The 18,996-nt window shown below is 41.1% G+C and overlaps 1 protein-coding gene across 1 annotated transcript in view; it reads right to left on the bottom strand.

The window, feature by feature from the left end:
- The window catches only part of col4a2 (collagen, type IV, alpha 2), a 64,027-nt gene that overhangs the window by 4,975 nt on the left and 40,056 nt on the right, over positions 1-18,996 (bottom strand). Inside the window, exons 5-45 of the mRNA XM_073473338.1 lie at positions 16,490-16,624; positions 16,351-16,395; positions 16,133-16,249; positions 15,958-16,026; positions 15,809-15,844; positions 15,669-15,722; positions 15,551-15,586; positions 15,369-15,410; positions 13,957-14,028; positions 13,764-13,808; positions 13,628-13,675; positions 13,482-13,517; positions 13,353-13,397; positions 11,669-11,732; positions 10,993-11,106; positions 10,749-10,880; positions 10,504-10,575; positions 10,249-10,400; positions 10,079-10,151; positions 9,811-9,917; positions 8,774-8,957; positions 8,319-8,363; positions 7,963-8,037; positions 7,772-7,870; positions 6,564-6,785; positions 6,251-6,412; positions 5,991-6,161; positions 5,279-5,422; positions 5,034-5,159; positions 4,759-4,940; positions 4,223-4,286; positions 4,049-4,123; positions 3,849-3,956; positions 3,641-3,748; positions 3,470-3,541; positions 2,462-2,587; positions 2,215-2,331; positions 1,390-1,551; positions 896-994; positions 664-810; positions 463-579 (exon numbers count right to left, since the gene is read on the bottom strand). Coding sequence (XP_073329439.1) covers positions 463-579; positions 664-810; positions 896-994; positions 1,390-1,551; positions 2,215-2,331; positions 2,462-2,587; positions 3,470-3,541; positions 3,641-3,748; positions 3,849-3,956; positions 4,049-4,123; positions 4,223-4,286; positions 4,759-4,940; positions 5,034-5,159; positions 5,279-5,422; positions 5,991-6,161; positions 6,251-6,412; positions 6,564-6,785; positions 7,772-7,870; positions 7,963-8,037; positions 8,319-8,363; positions 8,774-8,957; positions 9,811-9,917; positions 10,079-10,151; positions 10,249-10,400; positions 10,504-10,575; positions 10,749-10,880; positions 10,993-11,106; positions 11,669-11,732; positions 13,353-13,397; positions 13,482-13,517; positions 13,628-13,675; positions 13,764-13,808; positions 13,957-14,028; positions 15,369-15,410; positions 15,551-15,586; positions 15,669-15,722; positions 15,809-15,844; positions 15,958-16,026; positions 16,133-16,249; positions 16,351-16,395; positions 16,490-16,624 — 4,099 coding nt within the window. The remainder of the gene's footprint in view (positions 1-462; positions 580-663; positions 811-895; positions 995-1,389; positions 1,552-2,214; positions 2,332-2,461; positions 2,588-3,469; positions 3,542-3,640; positions 3,749-3,848; positions 3,957-4,048; positions 4,124-4,222; positions 4,287-4,758; positions 4,941-5,033; positions 5,160-5,278; positions 5,423-5,990; positions 6,162-6,250; positions 6,413-6,563; positions 6,786-7,771; positions 7,871-7,962; positions 8,038-8,318; positions 8,364-8,773; positions 8,958-9,810; positions 9,918-10,078; positions 10,152-10,248; positions 10,401-10,503; positions 10,576-10,748; positions 10,881-10,992; positions 11,107-11,668; positions 11,733-13,352; positions 13,398-13,481; positions 13,518-13,627; positions 13,676-13,763; positions 13,809-13,956; positions 14,029-15,368; positions 15,411-15,550; positions 15,587-15,668; positions 15,723-15,808; positions 15,845-15,957; positions 16,027-16,132; positions 16,250-16,350; positions 16,396-16,489; positions 16,625-18,996) is intronic.

The following is an 18,996-nucleotide window of genomic DNA, read 5'->3' on the forward strand; positions in this document are numbered from 1 at the left end:
ACTTTGGAAATTGTGATGAGCGTTTTTCACATTTCTTTTGAATTGTAAAAACTAAACGATTAATCGATTTACCTTGAAACTAATCAGCAGATTAAAATGAAAATTAACCATAAGCGAAAAATCCTTACATACACATACTGTACACACTTGATATGTCACAATAAACCCTAATTACACAAAACGGGAAATAGGACATTTCATACATGTGGCCTAAATCTTTCTTAACTTCCTTCAAACCCTGCCAACCATCTCTGCTAAGATTGTTTCATAATAATAGAAATAGACCTCTATCCGCAGCTCAATGCTAATCATTTTCAGGTCAATTTATTCACTATGTTAACAAACAATAACAATCAAAAACCTCTTGGTAGCTGGTTCCCTGCTTAAACCTCCACCTACTTTAAATCCTTTAATCCCAGCTAATGAACCTAATCCCAAACTGCCCCACTGTATCAGACGCACCTTCCCTGCCTTGCAGACCGGGGTGGCCCATTGGTCCGCCACCTCCACGGAATCCAGGCACCCCTGGTCTACCAGAAATCCCAGGCATGCCCTTCTGTCCAATGGGTCCCATGAAACCTGTACAGAAAGAGGATACATGTATGTTGCTTAGCTGGACATTTCATTCAGGGATGCTCAACATGTCTTATAAGAATAACTTACCTCCATCCCCAGGGGGCCCATGTGGCCCTATGATCCCTCCAACCCCCTGTGGTCCATGGATACCCCGTGGTCCTGGAGGGCCCCTCTCTCCTGGGACTCTGATGGGAATTGGAAGAGGACCCTGGTTGCCTGGGAACCCACGAAAACCTGCAAAACAAAAGATAATGTAATAACGAGTGATATCTGCTAACGAGTGAGCAGTCTGTATGTTTTGTCAAAGTGCTTAATTTACCTGGAGGTCCAGTGCTCCCTTTGGGACCAGCTGGTCCTCGTTCTCCCTTCACACCAACCACACCAGGAAATCCCATGAATCCTTGCTCTCCTTTCACCCCTGTAAGAAAAAAATATAGTGAGACTATACACAGATCATAGCTGGTGAGGGGGCTCTATGTGACAATTTCTAGAAATTGACTTATATTAATATTTTTTTTACTGGCCATATGTGAGCAGATTGTAATGTTACATGCAAAATGAGACCTTCCCTGTCTGTCTCAGTTGCCAAAAGTTGTTTCTTTGTGAACGACTGGTCGGATTTCCGTGACAGTCCGTTCACATGAGACCATACATTGACCATGTATTTTGTATTGACAAGTATAAATATAAATCCTCATGTTTTGTTCAAAAGTACTATGATTGGTTGTTTAATTTGCCCTAATATCTACTATTGCAAAAATGTCACTGGTGGTAAACAAGTCGCCGTTTAAAGATTCAATACTTCATGCTTACCTTTCTTCCCAGAAACACCATTTGACCCCCTGTATCCAAACGGCCCTTGATCTCCTTTGAATCCTTTCGTACCAGGGAATCCAGGAAACCCACTTCCTCCTGGTACACCCTTTTCTCCAGGGGGGGCATCCACACCAGGATACCCTCTGGCTCCAGGGAAACCTGAGAGACAAAAATCATTTATGGTTAATAAATATAGTTAGTATAGTCAGTCCCAGGTGAAGTGAATAACACTGATGATCATGTAACAATGCAATGTTCTGGATCACACACAGCACCCATCTCAATACCATTCCTGTATACTGGAGTGTGTTTCGGTCCAGATCACACTACGATATTAAAAAGCTAAAAGTACAGGAATTGGTTTGATGTATAGATTGTATCTACATGAGTTATGTTTTACTTTCCACTTCCTGTCTTTATCTGTTTTCCAGCCCTTTTTCTGTGTACACCTGTTTCATTTGTTCATCTGTGTATTTAAGTCTGTTTCCTTTACTTTTCATTGGTTTGTCTGTATTTTAGATTGCTATCAGCTCATCATTAAAGCTCGCCTTTTGTTGTTTAAACTGCCTGCCTCTGTCTCTGCCAGAGAAACAACTAACCAAAAACATGAACCATGACAAAAAACACATATTTTCTAACAATTCAACTAGCAAATAACTAAAAATCCCAAATTAGAACATAAACTAATAAATGCAAAAAGTGGGTAGACTATATGGAGTAGCTGTACTGCCCATGGTAAGAGGTGAGAGTAGTGAATACTGTAAACACTGCACCAATTCTTCTTCTTCTCTTCTTTCTTGAACTAAAACGGTATCTTCTTACCTTCATAACCTTTAGCTCCAACATAGCCAGAGTCCCCCCTGGATCCTGGCTTGTCTGGTTTCCCGTCTGGTCCTTGGGGGCCGCGGAGTCCTGGCGGTCCAGTTTGACCATGGTCACCTGAGGAAATGAAACAGCATAGATTGATTGATTGACCGCATTGTTACTGTGCATCATTTTATCAAGAACTCCGCAGGTTTCTTAGATGGCCTAACTTGTGCCTCATTGATGCAGAAGAGTAATTACTAACCTGGAGATCCTTGGAAGCCTTTCAGACCGGCTGTGCCAGGATCACCTGGTTGGCTGTTTGGGTCACCGCCCTCTCCCTTCTCTCCTTTGGACCCTGATTCCCCAGCCGGTCCAATGATATCTAGACCTGATAAACAGACAAACAGGAACATCCGTCTTTACATAACAGATGAACTGAGAAATGAGTGTCCTCAGGTTAGTCGTGTTCCCCTGGCAACTTTACATTTCGCATTACAGATATTGCAGCGAGTGTTGTCTGTGTCAAGTTTTTTTACCATCGATTTACCGTCACTATTTGGATGATACCTTTAAAAGTATGTACGGAGTTCGGTACTCAATCCAACCAAAAAACTGCTGACTGTTGTGGCCGATATTCGCCTATCACAGATGAATCAGCTGATATAAAAACTATTTGGTTTTAAAAAACACAATGCAGAAAAAGATGCTTTAAGCAATTTACAACTATTAAACTTCCAGTGACGTTTACTGTTTTCAGTGCACTGATTTTAGACAGGTAAAGTTTATTGTTAAACTGTAAAATATCCTGGCTCCATTACATATCTTTGTCACAAGTGTTTAATAACTGATATATCGTCTAGAGTTGAGGTTGCATATTGCAACTGAACTGAACACCTCTCATCTCACCCTCCCCTACAATGGCTGCATAGAGCATATCAATGTTGATTTTAGTTTGTTCTTTCAGGGCTACTGTAGGAAAATGGTGCAACACGGCGGACTCCATGAAAGAGGACCTGCTGCCTCTGTAGATATAAAAGGCTCACTCTAAGGTAACAAAAACACAGCAATTTTTAGTTTAACGTGATTAGAAACTCATGAAAACAAAATTCTGAATAATACTTTCCATTTCTGCCAGTACTCAATCCCATTTTTGCCCCTAAATCCCTCTAAATCCCACACACTGGACCTTTAAACTACTTTCTGGCTCAGCATTCATGATATATGATATTGTGATGTTGTTTATATGAATTCTTGAAACGTTGTTGCATACCTGGTTTTCCCTGGAAACCCTTTTGTCCCTTCAGTCCATGTAGTCCGTAAAGACCCTTCAGGCCAGGGAAACCTGCACACATTTGCATAGATTAGAAGGAGGAATACAGTGGACAACAAAGTATGTAGTTTAAAGGAAAAGAAAGAGAGGGCACAGGTCTGATCGAGTTACCTTTGTTTCCTCTGAAACCAGGGAAGCCTGGAAGTCCTTCTTTACCGGGAATTCCTGGAAAGCCTTTTTGACCTTGGCTACCAGGAGTTCCCTTCTGCCCGTCTGTGCCTGCAGAAAACAGATATGTTGTTCTTAAAATTGTGTACAAGTCAGTTTCAGAGCAGGTGTAATGCTGCTCTACATATGGAGGTTAATGAGTGTCTCTTACCTGTGTTTCCTGGTATTCCTGGATCACCTGACACTCCATTTCTCCCTTCGATACCATCAAAACCAGGTGTACCCCTCTCCCCAGGGTTTCCAATCAATCCTTTCTGGCCTGTTAATGGTCCATAAAACATATCATATCAGTCAAGAATGAGCCTTTCAAAGAGGAGCAGTTAGAAAAGCTGCATGAGCTACAGTTTGTACCTAGGTCTCCTTCAAAACCATGCTCTCCTCTCAATCCAGGAACTCCTGGAAGGTCTATACGAGGGCCTCTCTCACCTGTGATTGTATTCAAACGTGATTATCACTTTATATATTTTCATCACTATCACTTTATGATTATCATCTAGTGTGTGAAGTTAAAATTTGAGGTTGTACCTTTGATGCCCTTTCTGCCTATGTCTCCTGACGCACCATACGCACCGGGGCTTCCTTTAAGTCCCTGAAAGGTAACAAATGAACAACTTACAAACATATCAAACGTTTGCATGGAATGTTGCAATGAAAAGAATTTAATGAACATTTATTTGTAGCTACAAAACAACAGTAAAATGTAACAAATTATGACATAGTGACAGAGTGAGTGCAATAATTGATATAAGTCTACTTGAAGGGGTACTTCGGCACTTCACTATAGCACTTTCATAATGTAGAGGGGCACACGAAGAGGCAGATTACAAGAGGAAGGCTACATTTTCCATATAGTAACTAAATAGAAACATTTATTAGACCTTCACTCCTTTCAAACTGACAAGTTTGTAATAAAGGCTTTTTTTAAGGTAAAGTCTATGTGTGGGAAACACTGCTGTAAAAATGGAACAACAACAACCATAGAGAGCTGAGGGAAACTGAAGAGTTGGCTAATAATTCTCTGGGAGTTCATCGTTACAAATGACCAGTATGGCTCTGCTCACCTTTTTGCCAGTCATTCCATCAAAACCAGTTATTCCCCGATTTCCAGTTAGGCCTGGCATTCCTTTCAACCCTGGCAGCCCCTGTGCACCTGGATCTCCTTGGACACCTTTCTCATTGCTGGGGTCTCCAGGAAGACCATGATATCCCCCGGAGCCCGGCACACCAGGTAAACCCTTAGAACCTGTGTAAAAGGAAGGATGTGAGGAAGTGAAGTGAAGGAGGACGGAGGAGGTAAGAAGGAAAGAGTGACTGATATCAGATTGTGGCTGCACACCTCTTTGCCCGGTGAAACCTTGAGTTCCTTCGTTTCCATGGTCTCCCTTGGCTCCCTTCATGTCAACCATTATCTGGGCTGGGATGTGAGTCTTATCCCCAGGTGGCCCTCTCAAACCACGATCACCTGGCAGACAATCATGGTTGTGAGAGAGATGGTAAGTTATGTGGTCGAATGTATGTGGTATTCTCAACAAAACACCATCCGACACACCATAGACCCATTTAATAACAGAATACTCTCACCTTTCGCCCCTCTATTACCCGTCATTCCTTTTGGGCCAACTTGGCCGAGGACTCCGGGTTCTCCTATAAACCCGCCGAAGCCCTTCACGCCTATATCACCCCTCATCCCATCAAAGCCTTCCATGCCGGTAGACCCTTTGTATCCTGTGAAAGAGAGGGATCATAAGGAGACACTGAATACAAACATTTCTCACCAGAATGCTTGAACAAAGTACAAATTATGACTTGGTGACACTGCCTGACTTTCAAAGTCATCAGGTCGCTGCACTGTCCACACTACAGAACTATCTGTCATGTAATCGGAAATCTTGAAGTCCTTCTGGTTTGCACACTACATGATATGACTTTTTGTGGGCTAATTTGCTAATTTACCCCTCTGTCTCTCCCTCTTAACTCCTCTCCTCCCCCAGCTCTTGTCTGCTCCTACTGGTACAGTACCTTTTTGCATCGACCTCATAATCGATCCTCAACGAGGCTTGATATTCAGCCTGCTTGATATCTTTCGAGAATCTGCAAGCTTTCCGATCGTGCCTTTTAACAGTTCCACCACAGCAGTCAAGCACCAATTTGCGTCTTAACTAAGGGCTTTTGTCAGCCATCTTCTTGAAATGTCAGCACGTGGAAATTCAGGGCTACAATCCTGTAGTTTGACTCTATACACTCTTTATTCTTTAAGGAGTAGATTTTCAAAGTAAATATCTGAGGAACAAACCTTTCATTCCTGGAAGTCCTGGCCGCCCATCGGCACCAGGCTGTCCTGGGTTACCTGATGGGCCATACTCTCCAGGGGCACCATCAGCACCAAATGTCCCTGGGACGCCTTTTAATCCTATTGGACCCGGAGGGCCTTGGTCTCCTTCACTTCCCCTCTCTCCAGTTAACCCTGGTGAGCAGGATGACGTACCAGAAGGACAATGTCAGACATGAAAGTGAACATTTCTGAGATTGTGTCCATGTGTATGTTTGTCTCACCTGGCTGTCCAGTAACACCAGGTGGCCCAGGTGGACCTGCTCTCCCCGGATCACCAGGGTAGCCATATTTGCCTGCTGGCCCAGGTCTACCTTCCTCCCCCTGCAGGCCTGAAGGGCCCCTCTCACCCTTGATGCCTATCATGCCAGGCATGCCAGGCATTCCTGGAAGAACAGGTGAATAAGAACATAAGATAACAGCTCTAAAATCCTTTATTCTTTCAAATGATCCCACTAATGCTACAAGTAAAGGAACAAGGCAAAGCAAGACTAAGTGCGGGTAGGACAAATGGACTGAAGTTAAGACATGGCTAACCTGGATAGCCTGGTTCTCCTGGTTCACCACTATGGCCTTTTTTTCCTCGAAACCCAGGCAGCCCCGGATCACCCGGGGATCCTGGAGATGCTCCCAGGATCTCTCCATGAACACCCTTTTCACCTTGTGACCCGTGCCGGCCGGACACACCAGGAAATCCAGGGACCCCTAATGAACCTTTCCTGCCAGGAGATCCCAAGTCTCCACGAGGTCCGGCAAAACCTGTATTGGAAAACCAATAATTTTAACAAGAGATATCGATATCTGTTTGTCCAATCATAACTGGACTAATCCTAATCCTATCCTCATATCACAGAAGCAATTCCTAAACCCGTGGCTGTGTCCTTTCTCACACCTTGAATGTTATCTTAAGAAAAGCTACCAAGACATGTAAACTCAGTTCTTTAACCTTAGAATGTACACAAGACACTACACACCGTCTCACTTCACTTGTCTCACTACACCAGCTAGCTTGTTGTAATGGACAAAAAGACAGGTGTTCAATTTTAGCTTCTATGAGTCAGAGGCATTAATCTTGTCAGCGGATATACCCGGATATATAGAAAATTAAACTTACAGGCTTACATCGATGTTAGCTTCTCCAGTTGGCTAACAACAATGACAGCCTCTTCAACAGGCTGACCTTGATGCTAGCTTCTCTTACACTGGTATTAGCTTCTCCAACAAGCTAACAACACTGGTGGCTTCTTAATCAGACTGACATCTATGCTAGCTTCTCCTAAAGGGCTAACAATGGTGTTAGCTTTTCCAACAAGCTGACAACAGTGTTAGTCTGTTAGCTTCTCCAACAGGCTGACATTGGTGCTAGATTCTCCAACAGTTATGGTTTGAGTAGCCTTTCAATCAATAGGCCTATTTTGATTTTTATGCTGCTCCCCACCTTCATTGTCCTTTGCCACGCAGACCTAACAACAGTGGAGTTGCCAATTTAGGCAGTAATTTTGAATTTAGGACAGGGTCTATGCCATCCTAATTTAGGATTCCTTATATTATCCCCTCTAAATGCAATTAGTAAACATGTTTCTGTAATACCAAAAATCCTTAATGCCATCCTAGACACAGATGAAATGGGATCTGAGACTTAGGAAGTTTCTAAGACTTCAGATGGTATTCAGGTTAAGGATCAGATGTGATCTACTCTATCTGTCTGACGATTGCTCAGTCAGTGTTTTGTTTTCACGCCTCACCTGATGGTCCTGGGTGGCCTCCTATGCCTTGTTCTCCTGTTTCGCCTTTCTCTCCAGGTTCTCCAAGTGGACCATGTACTCCTTTTTGGCCCGGAAAACCTGTTAGTTCACAAATTACAACAACACATCAAAAATGGTTCATAGCAGGTATCCTGCAAGCAACATTCAGCACTAGTTTCTTGTTGTGTTACCTGGAACACCTGCTAGCCCTGTGGGTCCTGGAGCGCCAGGCAGCCCTGGAGGTCCTGGAATAGGATCGCAAGAACCTAAGAAGAAAAAAATACAGTGTTAGGGCAACATGGTGGTTGTATGTAAAGGATGTGGAAATTACTATTTTGGTGCAAGTGATTTTTGTCCGGTGCCCAGCGTGGATTGTGTTTCAGAACACAAGTTTATCATTACATTAGCTGCTATCTCAGTTCACTAAATCTCAATTTGTTAACAATTATAAAATTATCATGCACACAAGTCAAATAATCCCGAGGCAAAGCACAAAAGAGTTGTTAGGTGGGGAGCAATCGGTGAAGACGTTTTTTATACCAGCTACCTGTTACATCCACCTGTGCTCCATCTCCTCTTGGTCTACAGCCGCCTTTCAGTTTCAAATGAGAGAGAATCAAAGAGAGAGGCATTCGGAACAAGAGTTATTCAAAAGCACAAGCACTATGTCAAACAAGCTTCGCAGCAGCTGGTTTGAAGGATGCAGCCTGTGCATCAAGTAGACAACACCAGGCGAAGACAGAAAAATAAATAAAACACGAACATATACTTGTCATGCTTTTTCTCCTTTTTTAATCACAAGCCATTAATGTTCATTCCCGTTTCACGGCTTTGCATCAAAATACAAAAGAGAGTTTTTCAAGAGAGGTGAAGTAAAATTAAATACTTAGTAGAGTGAAAACAGATCAAATCGCTGCAAAGAGATAAAGCCTTGAAGGAGAAATATGCAACAACATTTTGAGAATAATGAAGGGTAGAAGGAGGCAGTCAGTTGCCTCTCACCTGGGCTGCCAGGTGTTCCTGGAACTCCCTCGTAACCTGTGATGCCGTCATCACCAGGCAAACCACGTTGGCCTTTGATGCCTGTAAGGTCTTGGCCTGGTTCTCCCGCTTGTCCAGCTACACCAGGTCGACCAGGCAGACCTGGGAAACCTTTGTCTCCACGTAGTCTGCTGGGAGCTTCTCCCTGTTGACATCAACCAGCACAATCATTACACTTAGATGAAGCCCTAATGCACATATTAAAAGTCTAGTGTGTAGTATTTAATGTTGATTAACAGAAATAAAATATAATATTCATAATTATGTTTTCATGTGTTTAATCACCTGACACTAAGAGACAATGATCCAGAGGCATTAATCGTAAGTGGAGAATTTATACTCATTAAAACATGATCAGGTAAATTTAAAGCTAACAGGCTAATGTCAGTGTTAGTTTCTCAAACCGGCTTACAGCAGTGTTAGCCTCTTCAACAAGCTGACATTGATGCTAGCTTCTCCAACAGTGCTTCTCCTATTAGTGTCTTTTGGCAGAAATAAAATATAATGTTCATAATTATGTTTTTAAGTGTGTATAATCATCTGCAACTAAGAATCAGAGATGCTAGCTTCTCCAACAGGCTAACACCGTTGTTAGCTTCTCTTATGAATATTATATTTTATTTCTGCTAATAGACACTAATAGTCTACTAGCAGAAATAAAATATAATATTCATAATTATGTTTTCATTTGTGTAGAATCACCTGAAACTAAGAATCAGTGTAATTTCATTACATAAGAATGAGCGCTTTATGTGATCAGGGTCAAAAAACAAAAAAACAAAACAAAGACTGACTCTAGCAAAGACCTTTCAAGTTTTTTAGTGACCACTGTTGGGAAGGGCTTAGGTGAGGGGTGTTCAGTTGGTTGCAGTCTACAACCTCACTGCTAGATGCCACAAAACCCTATACACCGGACCTTTACGTCACCGAAATAAATAGTGTATGATAAGTATGAAGAATGATGAAACTGTCATTATGGAGATGACTGGTTGACTCACTGGAAGACCTTGGCGCCCGGGGAAACCAGGCAAACCGTCTTGGCCTGGAGTACCCGGTACTCCCAGCAAGCCATTTGGCCCAGGAACCCCATGGTCTCCAGAATATCCTGTAGTGGTGCATCGACATAGACAAGATATCATCCATCAACACACACATACAACCAAACACATACATACACACACACACACAGCAGCAGTCATTGTCTGTTTTGTGGGCCTTCTTGTACCCATGGTGCTGCTGTGAAATGAGATGAGATAACATGTGCACCTTTCTGTGTGGCCACAGTATCTGCCCCTTTTTGACCTTTTGGGCCTGGCACACCACTGAGTCCAGCAGGTCCCTGTGAGACAACAGAAAACAGTCTGAGGAACCAGAAAAAAGGGAAAACAGCTTTAAGGAAAGAATGAATGACAATGGTATGACTTGATTAGGCTTACAGGGAATCCGTCTTCTCCATGGGGACCTGGGTCTCCTACGTCACCCTCCTGACCAAACTCTCCGGTCATCCCAGCGTCACCAGGTTCACCAGCAGGACCAGGTGGCCCCGGGAGAGAGTTTGCAACGGAGCATTCACATTCCCCATGATCTCCTGAATGTGGACACCATTGCACTCACAGGTCAGCGACATACTTCAGAAATCTGTATCTTTCTGTCAACAATCTTCTTTAGCATGAACAGTATGACTACAGCACCTTTCACTCCTTTATAGCCTGCATTGCCGGGCCTGCCTCTCCCACCGGGGGCCCCCTTGAAGTACTCAGCCCCTAGAGACATAAAGAAATACAGTAAAGGTGCAGACATTTAAAGGTGTCATCTGTAAGAAATGGTCAGAATTCAAAGGTAGCTCCAAAACTAAAGGGGGCAGTATAACTGCTAACTGCTGTGCGATGTACAGTTGTATATTTCTGTTTAGTAAGAAAAATTGGTGTAAACTCACATGTTCCTTTGGGTCCTGGAGGGCCCCTGTCCCCTGGGCGACCACTGGCGCCTGGGGGTCCTGCACTGACAGCAGGGCTTCCTGGATCCCCTTGCTGGCCCTTGAATCCAAATGGCCCGAGTAATTGCCACACTGACAGACACAAAGGCAAATTAAAGAGAGAGTATTTAATATTTGCCAAAAACTCTTCTCTGCTGAGTTTATCAAAGGTTTTGCTTATCTTGGAGAGTTTGAGTTTACACACTTTGTTGCTGTGTGTCGTAAACTGGCCGTCCTGGGGGTCCGGGGATGCCTTGGTCTCCAACTGGGCCCCTCTCGCCTTCTGGACCCTGCTCACCAGGAGGACCAGTAGGACCACCTTATCGAGTCAAAGCATAATTAAAAAAACAATGACTTCATAGATAGATAACTTTATTAATCCCAGAGGGGAAATTATGTTATCAAAGCAGCGGGTACATTCAAGTACAAATACAATCAAAATACAAGGGCAAATATAGAAACAATGAAGTACTATATACAATAAAATGCTTAAGTAGTTATAAAATAAAATAAAATAAAATGCTGAGGTATCGAGGATCGAGGATAATCAAGTCTGTTGTAGCTCTGTAACACATTATACATGAAGGGTTATGAAGAGTTTCTAACTGTTGTATCCTCATCTGAATATACTGTAATAATAATAGTGGTTGTTCTGCTTATTTAATGAGAAACTCTATTATTCATCAGATTCACATCCTATCTCGAGAACCTGACCTTTTGCTTTGACAAGTCTTTTAAAGTTCAGTGAAGTCAGTAATTTCTCCACACAGTTTCACTTCACGTCAGCACCACTTTTGGCAGATCACATGCTGTTAACACTTGTGAGGCAGCAGGGTCATCAACAAACTGGCAGATTATTTGACTGGGATTATTCAGCGTACCTGTTGAAGACCAAGGCCAACTGGTGTCTGATGAAATCAGCAGTCCTGCGTCACCTCTGACTCCCTGAAACACAAACCTAATGTCAGTCTCGAGTGTAAAGATCAGATGAGACTGGATGAGATCACATGCTTGATGTGCACACACTGTACGTCTTGAAAATGACTGTGACACATATCCTCCTGTTGTAATCTGTGCTGATGAAGGTTCGTAGTCATCCAGGTCAGTGCAGAGTGCACTTAGTTGTAATCTGTATGTCTTTCATCATATCTTGTGTTCATTTTGATTGTTAATCTTGTTTCTTTCTCTGACACTGACAAGGTTTAAATAAGATTTTGAAAATCAGAGCATATTGTGAGCATTTTTGGAGGAGTTAAGGGGCATAATCGCATAATCGCCTCCACTGTGGCTGCCAGCCTCTCACCAGAGACACTACTTTTCTGACTTGACACAAAACTTTTGACTTGTAGGTATGGAGAGGACACAAATGAGAGCTCCAACAACCTATAAACACCAGGTCATTATACCAAACGCTGAAGTAGCCTCAAAGCACTTAATTCCAAACTGTCTGGAGCTACACGATGCTCGCACTGACTGAATATGAACCACGGACTGTTTTTATGGCTGTACTGTTTCATCTAATGGAAATATTCTACAAGTCCCCCATTTTCACAAAAGACAGACTGATATTCACTATTTCTGGGAACTTTGGGATCTTCTCTATAATTTAATTGAATTAAGATTTGAAGAATATTTGGGGGAACAACATTAGTTTGTGCTGACGAGCCTAACAGTGAATCAAGTCTAAACTTAGACCACAAAGGTGATTAATTAAAACCTCTTCAGCTCCTGATATTCCTCTTAAGGTTTTTACGAAATCGAAAACAAAATGATTTTCCTCACAGTTTTAAAGAATTACATATTTTGTAATTGCTTGTTACAATAGTCAATAGTTGGAGTGAAATATTCAAACCCCACATGCTGTGTTAACCTTAACATGCAATAGAAATACTGTAAATGTCTTGTGCATTGTTTTACATACATTTCATTCAATGATAGCAGTGATATTAAAAATATATTCTGTTAATAATACACATGTGATAGCATCGTGTGAATAATCCAGAGCAGATGTTAGATTTATCTGGTTGCCTTTTCAATATAAAAAAATGTAATTGTTCTTTTTGTACACTTTCGTACAGTTATTGTTGCAGACTCTCTCTCCTCCTCCCTACACATGTATTTTGATTGTACTTTATTTGCCAAAAATTAGAAAAAAAGACACAGTGAACAGAGTCAAAAATTGATTTGACTGATAGCATTTTCTTTTTTTCAAATGTTCTCTAAATATCGTGATATCATTATCATATTATTGACGTAGCACCTGTTGTGGCTGGTTCAGGTGGAGCTAAACTGAACTTGAGTTAACTTAATATGTACAGTAACTACTAACTATAGCTGTGCATTAAAAGTAGTGGAGTAATATATACAATACAGGACAATATTTATTTTTAAGCTGTTGAGGAGCAGACCAGAAAAGTAACAAGGAAAGCTACATAATAACTGTGCATTAATGATAACCTACCTGTAGATGTGAGTGTATGTATAATTGTCAGTCAGATAGATAGAGGTTTAGATGCATTATCAGTGATGATCATCATAATGATCGACGATCAACCGCAAACTCACCTTAAGACCGTCTCTGCCTTTTGGACCTGGATCACCGACATCACCCTGAAAAAGCCATCATCATAAAGTTATAAAAGGACATTTAATTTGACAACCAATAATGATACAACATCTTTTACACAAACATACCCTCGCTCCAGGACTCCCATCTAGACCAGATTCACCCTAGAGCAGCATAAAAAACAAACTGTTTATATACATACATTAATATAAACTGAACGTGTGTTTAGAGGACAGTTTGTGGATGAAATGTGTACAAATGTGTCTGTGCTCACCCGAGGTCCAGGAAATCCCATTATACCAGTTTCTCCTTTGTTGTCAGCCTGAAAAAAGTGAACAAAAGAATTTGATGCTGTGTCAAACACATTCATGTGTAGAAAAAGTGTATGATGGTTATGAGTGATCACGTACCCGATCTCCTATTTCTCCTTTCAGTCCTTTCGGTCCAGGAGGCCCCTAAAATAATAAAAGAAGAGGATATTATTACATGCGTACATGTGTAATAACTCTCCGAGTAATGTTTCATATTTTAGAGACCATCTCTGAATGTAATTTAATTTCAGTTTAATGAATAGAGATTAACATATTTTGCTGATGTACAGACCGACGGTCCGTAGGGGGGCAGCGTATGCTGATGAGTTGAGTTTCCTGGAGGCCCTGGTGGTCCGATGTCCCCCTGTGGTTTAAGAAGGAAGTGCAACAGAAGTCAGACAGCTCAGGGAGAAAGAAATCTGTATCAAGTACACAGATCCTTTACTGAAATAAAAGTACCAGAAACATGGTTTTAAAATATTCCATTACAAGTAAACTAATGCAGTCATGATCCAGCTCAAGTAAAAGTACATAAGTATGAGTAGCAAAGTAAAGGAAAAGTACTCAGAAAAGATTGACACTGAAATTGAACAGCAACAGACACTTATTCTGACAGTCGAACGCAGTATACAGTATATGCATACACGTAAATATGTGTAATTTACTTTTTATACTTAAGTACATGTAATATCAGATACTTTAAGACTTTTAATCAAGTACTGTTCATATGGGTGATTTTCACTTTTACCAAAGTATATTTCAACATGATATCTTTACTTTTACTCAAGAATGACTTCTGGGTACTTTTAACAACAACTCGTAGTAACATACAAGTACCTTAAAATAGTAGTAATGTTCTTGAGTAAATGTACTTAACTACATTCCATCACTGATTATCATTTATTATACTACTAGATTGTTAATGCTGATGCTGGCCTGTGTAAACAGACCTCTACTGCTGTAGCTGGTCACGTTAGTCTACCAGTGCCCAAACTAGGGGTCGACTCAAAGGGTCACAAGATAAATCTGAGGGGGTGAGAAGCTTCAAAACAGAGTTCTGCTACACAGATTTGTTTTGTATTTTTAGACACTTCCCTGTTCTTTGATTTCATTGTGTAATATTAGATAAAGTTACCTCTTTAAAATGTTATTTTGTCAGAGTGAAATTGTGAAAATCTGCTAACATCTGTGACAATGGGCCCAACTACACACTGTTTTTCTATAATTTCTCACAAGCCCAATTGGTTGGAAAAACACTGATACACTCTTAAAGAATGAATTTAATTTTTGAATGTACATTTTTATGAAAAATCTTAAAATCATAGTCTGAACAGTAACTAGTAACTATAGCAGTCAGTTAAAAGCAGTTGAGTAGCGAGTACAATTTTTTCCTCGAAACTGTAGTGGCGTAGGGGTAGGATTCTAAGAAATACTCAAATAAAGTACTAGTATCTCAAAACATTTACTCAAGTGCAGTACTTGAGTAAATGTACGTAGTTTGATTTCCCCACCGCAAATCATTGTGTGGGAAAGTACAGATGAACAGATGAACAAACTGAAGTGGATCAGATGAGTTGTGACCTAAGTGAATTCAGTATTTTCCCACACATTAACAGCAAACTACTCTGTTTTCATAGCATTTGCCTCCCAGCAACGACCTGACTAATGTATGTTAACATGCATTTGACAAACACGGTGACTCACTTGTTCTCCTCTGAGTCCTTTTAGCACTTTGGTCATGGTGCCCTGCCCAGGAAAACAAACAACACTATGAAGCTGCATTCATAAATTCACATTCCTGTTCAATGACATTTCATGCAGCATTTAAACAGTCATATATCAAATTTATATAATATTAAATTAAGTATATTTTATCGTTGCATTACCTTTGGTCCACGGGGACCTGGAGGACCTGTGGGACCCTAGCAGAAGACATAAACATTTGCATTATAATATACTTCACAAGCTAATATTAAAACTGCTCACTCACATACGCACACTTACCTTTGGCCCTGGGATGCCTCTGTTACCCTGCCATCCGGGATTCCCTGGAGGCCCCTGACAAAAATGAAGAGAAATTAGATGAGAAAGATGGCAACAACAGAAAACTGAATAACAACATATAACACATAAATGTGCCTTACAAATATTCCGTTGATCCCTGGGGTGCCTGGATCTCCCTGTCGAGAGATGGTCAAAAATGAATGTGACGTTACAGAAATAAATGTATTTTGTTGAAGCCAGCAGTTCTTCGAAACAGAAGTTATGTTTGTTGTATACTCATCTTCCTCACCCTGAAACGCTCCATGTACACACTCAGCTCCAGAGAGTCTCCCTTGGCTCCCTTCTGTCCGGGTTGTCCCTGAGAGATCACAACAAAAAAAACACAGACAATAACGATCACTTAAAGGAAATCAAACTCTGTATTTTTCAAGTCTCTATCCACACAGGATTGGAGTTTCACCTACAGGAAAACCAGGTGAGCCGTTGTAGCCATGTTGCCCTGGTGACCCTGAATCTCCATGTGTCCCGTTACAGCCGTCAGCACCTGGCTTCCCCCTGGGTCCGGCTTGTCCTGGGTGACCCTGCAGGGTCAATCACCACAGTCAGAACACATTACAGTCAGACTCAACACAAAGTACAGTGAGTTTCTATCCTATTGATCCAGACTGATGGAGGGACTTACAGGAATGCCATCATTTCCAGAAAACCCAGGTACGCCGGTCATTCCCTGTGGAGCCACAAGAATCACACATTAAACAAGTGGACACACGAGACTGCTGTGATTTTTAACATTAAGACAAAAAAAGAGAAGAATATCTTACCACACTTCCTTTAGGACCGATGATACCACCACGGCCATGGTCACCCTTCTCCCCCTTTGGCCCTTGGATGCCTGGATCACCTGCTCTCCCTGGAGGTCCATGAGGGCCCTGAGGACCAAGAGGCCCGGGAAGACCCTGAGATTGGAGAGGTAGAAAAAAATTAGTTGATCCAACTTCAAGTCAAAGGTGCTATACACCAAATAAAGTCCCAAACGCAGCACATTGGCTTACAGTTTTGAGTTTCATTTATCAGAATCAAATATTATTTGATCTCTATTCATCAATTAATGTGAGGAAGTTAGCAGTTTAGCAAAAGCTAAGCTAACATGGTGATATTTGGAGTAAGAACAAAATCAGACTTACCTGTTGGACAGATAAGAGAAGATTTGAAAAAAAGACACATGTTATAAACAGGTAAGAACAAAAGTATCACAACAATGCGACAACAAGTATGACAAACCATATCCTATCAATTAAAGCATTTCCCACCTCACTCTGCAACTTCTGCTTGTATTTTCTGATTGCATCACAAGGGGGAGACAAAACCTTTTTCTTTGTCGACTGAAATCCTCTCCTTCAGCTCTTAACACCCCTCCAGTGGTCAAACAGTGTAACTACAGATGTGCACTGTAAACAGCTGGGAGATAAAAACTGACTGCCAGACTCAGGGATGTAGACGCAATACAACTATATACATTCCCCTTGAGTTGAAATCAAAGACCTAAGACTTTGTGGCTTAAAGCTTATTTCTCTTAAATTTTGTTCACAAATTAATTTAAATCCGTGTTAGTGACAAGATAAATCATTCACCTGACAGGTGTGGCATATCAAGATGCTGATTAAACAGCATGATTATTCTCACTCTGCAACACTGTGTCTACCGTGGAAACCTTCAGGTTTCTGGGATCCATTATCTACACCTGCCTCAGGAGTTGTGGATCCAATTCTCCACCTCAGTCATCCAATCTGTTCCCACCACCTCCATCATTGCCTGGTTGTGGGTCAGCCACCACACAGAACACTCTCTTTCTGGTTTCTTCCCTCAGGCCATGACGCTGATGAACAGTTACATCAGTCTTACAGTGTCAATAACAAACTTGTGTACATAATATGCAGATAATTTACACAATTATGTCCTGAATACATGCACATAATGTGCATAATCAATCTACACTATGTACACTAATTTATCCAGTATTTATTCTTTATTTATTGTTTCTGTACACTGCTTTTACTGTTTACAATATAAAGAAAAGTGGCTTGTATACAGACTCACAGTTTGGTGTATTTTTATTTTTAATCAGTCTTGTAATGAGAACACAAAAGTCATAGTTGAGTAAAACTAAAGATATTGTACTAAAATACCACCGTGGTAAAAGTGAAAGTCACCTGATAAACAGTACTTGAGTAAAAGTCTGTATCTATCTATCTATGTCATTTGTCTATATCTGTAGTATCTGATATTAAATGTACTTAAGTATCAAAAGTACAAGTAAAAGTAAATTATACATATTACATGTACTGTATGTATACACACTATGGGTTGACTGGGTTTTCTGATGATCCGAATCACTGTTTTATCTGTCTGATTACCCATTAAATATAGAGATTAATTTTAAAATGCAGTACTTTGGCTCTGATGCAGCATGTAATCTGCAAAGTAACTAGTAACTTCATTTATCAAATGAATGTAGTGGAATAAAAAGTACAATACTTGCCTCAAGAATGTAGTGGAGTGGAAGTATAAAGGAGCAGAAAATAGAAATTACACAATGACATGCAAATCATGTCTTTTTGTTTTAGAGTCTGCCTGGATACGGTTTAAAACCTGCATGCTGAAATATCTCTTCCCTCTTTATCTTACACGCATCTGAGAGCGCCTCTAAAAACACACACAATGTTATTCCAGGACATGCCAGAGAGAGCAGTGAGGAGATTAAGCTGAGGTAGATAAAGCCAGACTCTGCTGTCAAATGTCTCCTTAATGAAAAAAAGACACTCAGCTGGGCCAAGCAGACTTTAAAGGCCTGTTTAAAGAGCATTTTTAATTGCTGTCTGTTTGAAAACTGCAGACAGCCTCCTAATCTGCAAGCTAAATATAACAGTTTGATTATGATACTCAGAGTGATGAAAGATAGAGGACAGGCGGGCAGATAGGAAGGAAGGAAAATGTGAGTCTGGCAGTCTGACAGCCATACTTGTGCTACATTTTTAAACATCTCAGTTTTATATCCTAACACAGAGAGGGATCTGTGATTTGTCTACAGACTCTGAGAGGAGAACAGCAGGATATAAAACAAATAAATGTGTATATTAAGGAGTTGTTCAGCGAGGGTGAGGAGCTTTAACTGACAGATCAGGTCGAACAGGTGCCTAAAACACGCGCACGAACGCGTATCTCTTCAGAAACAGGATGCTGCGTGTGTCTTTAACATCTCATAGAGCGAGTGGACTCAGAAGAGAGTCGACGAGGGTTTGTAGGATGGAAACGCGGGCAGCACTTTTAC

Source organism: Pagrus major, chromosome 9 (genome assembly GCF_040436345.1).
Source record: "Pagrus major chromosome 9, Pma_NU_1.0".
NCBI lineage: Eukaryota > Metazoa > Chordata > Actinopteri > Spariformes > Sparidae > Pagrus > Pagrus major.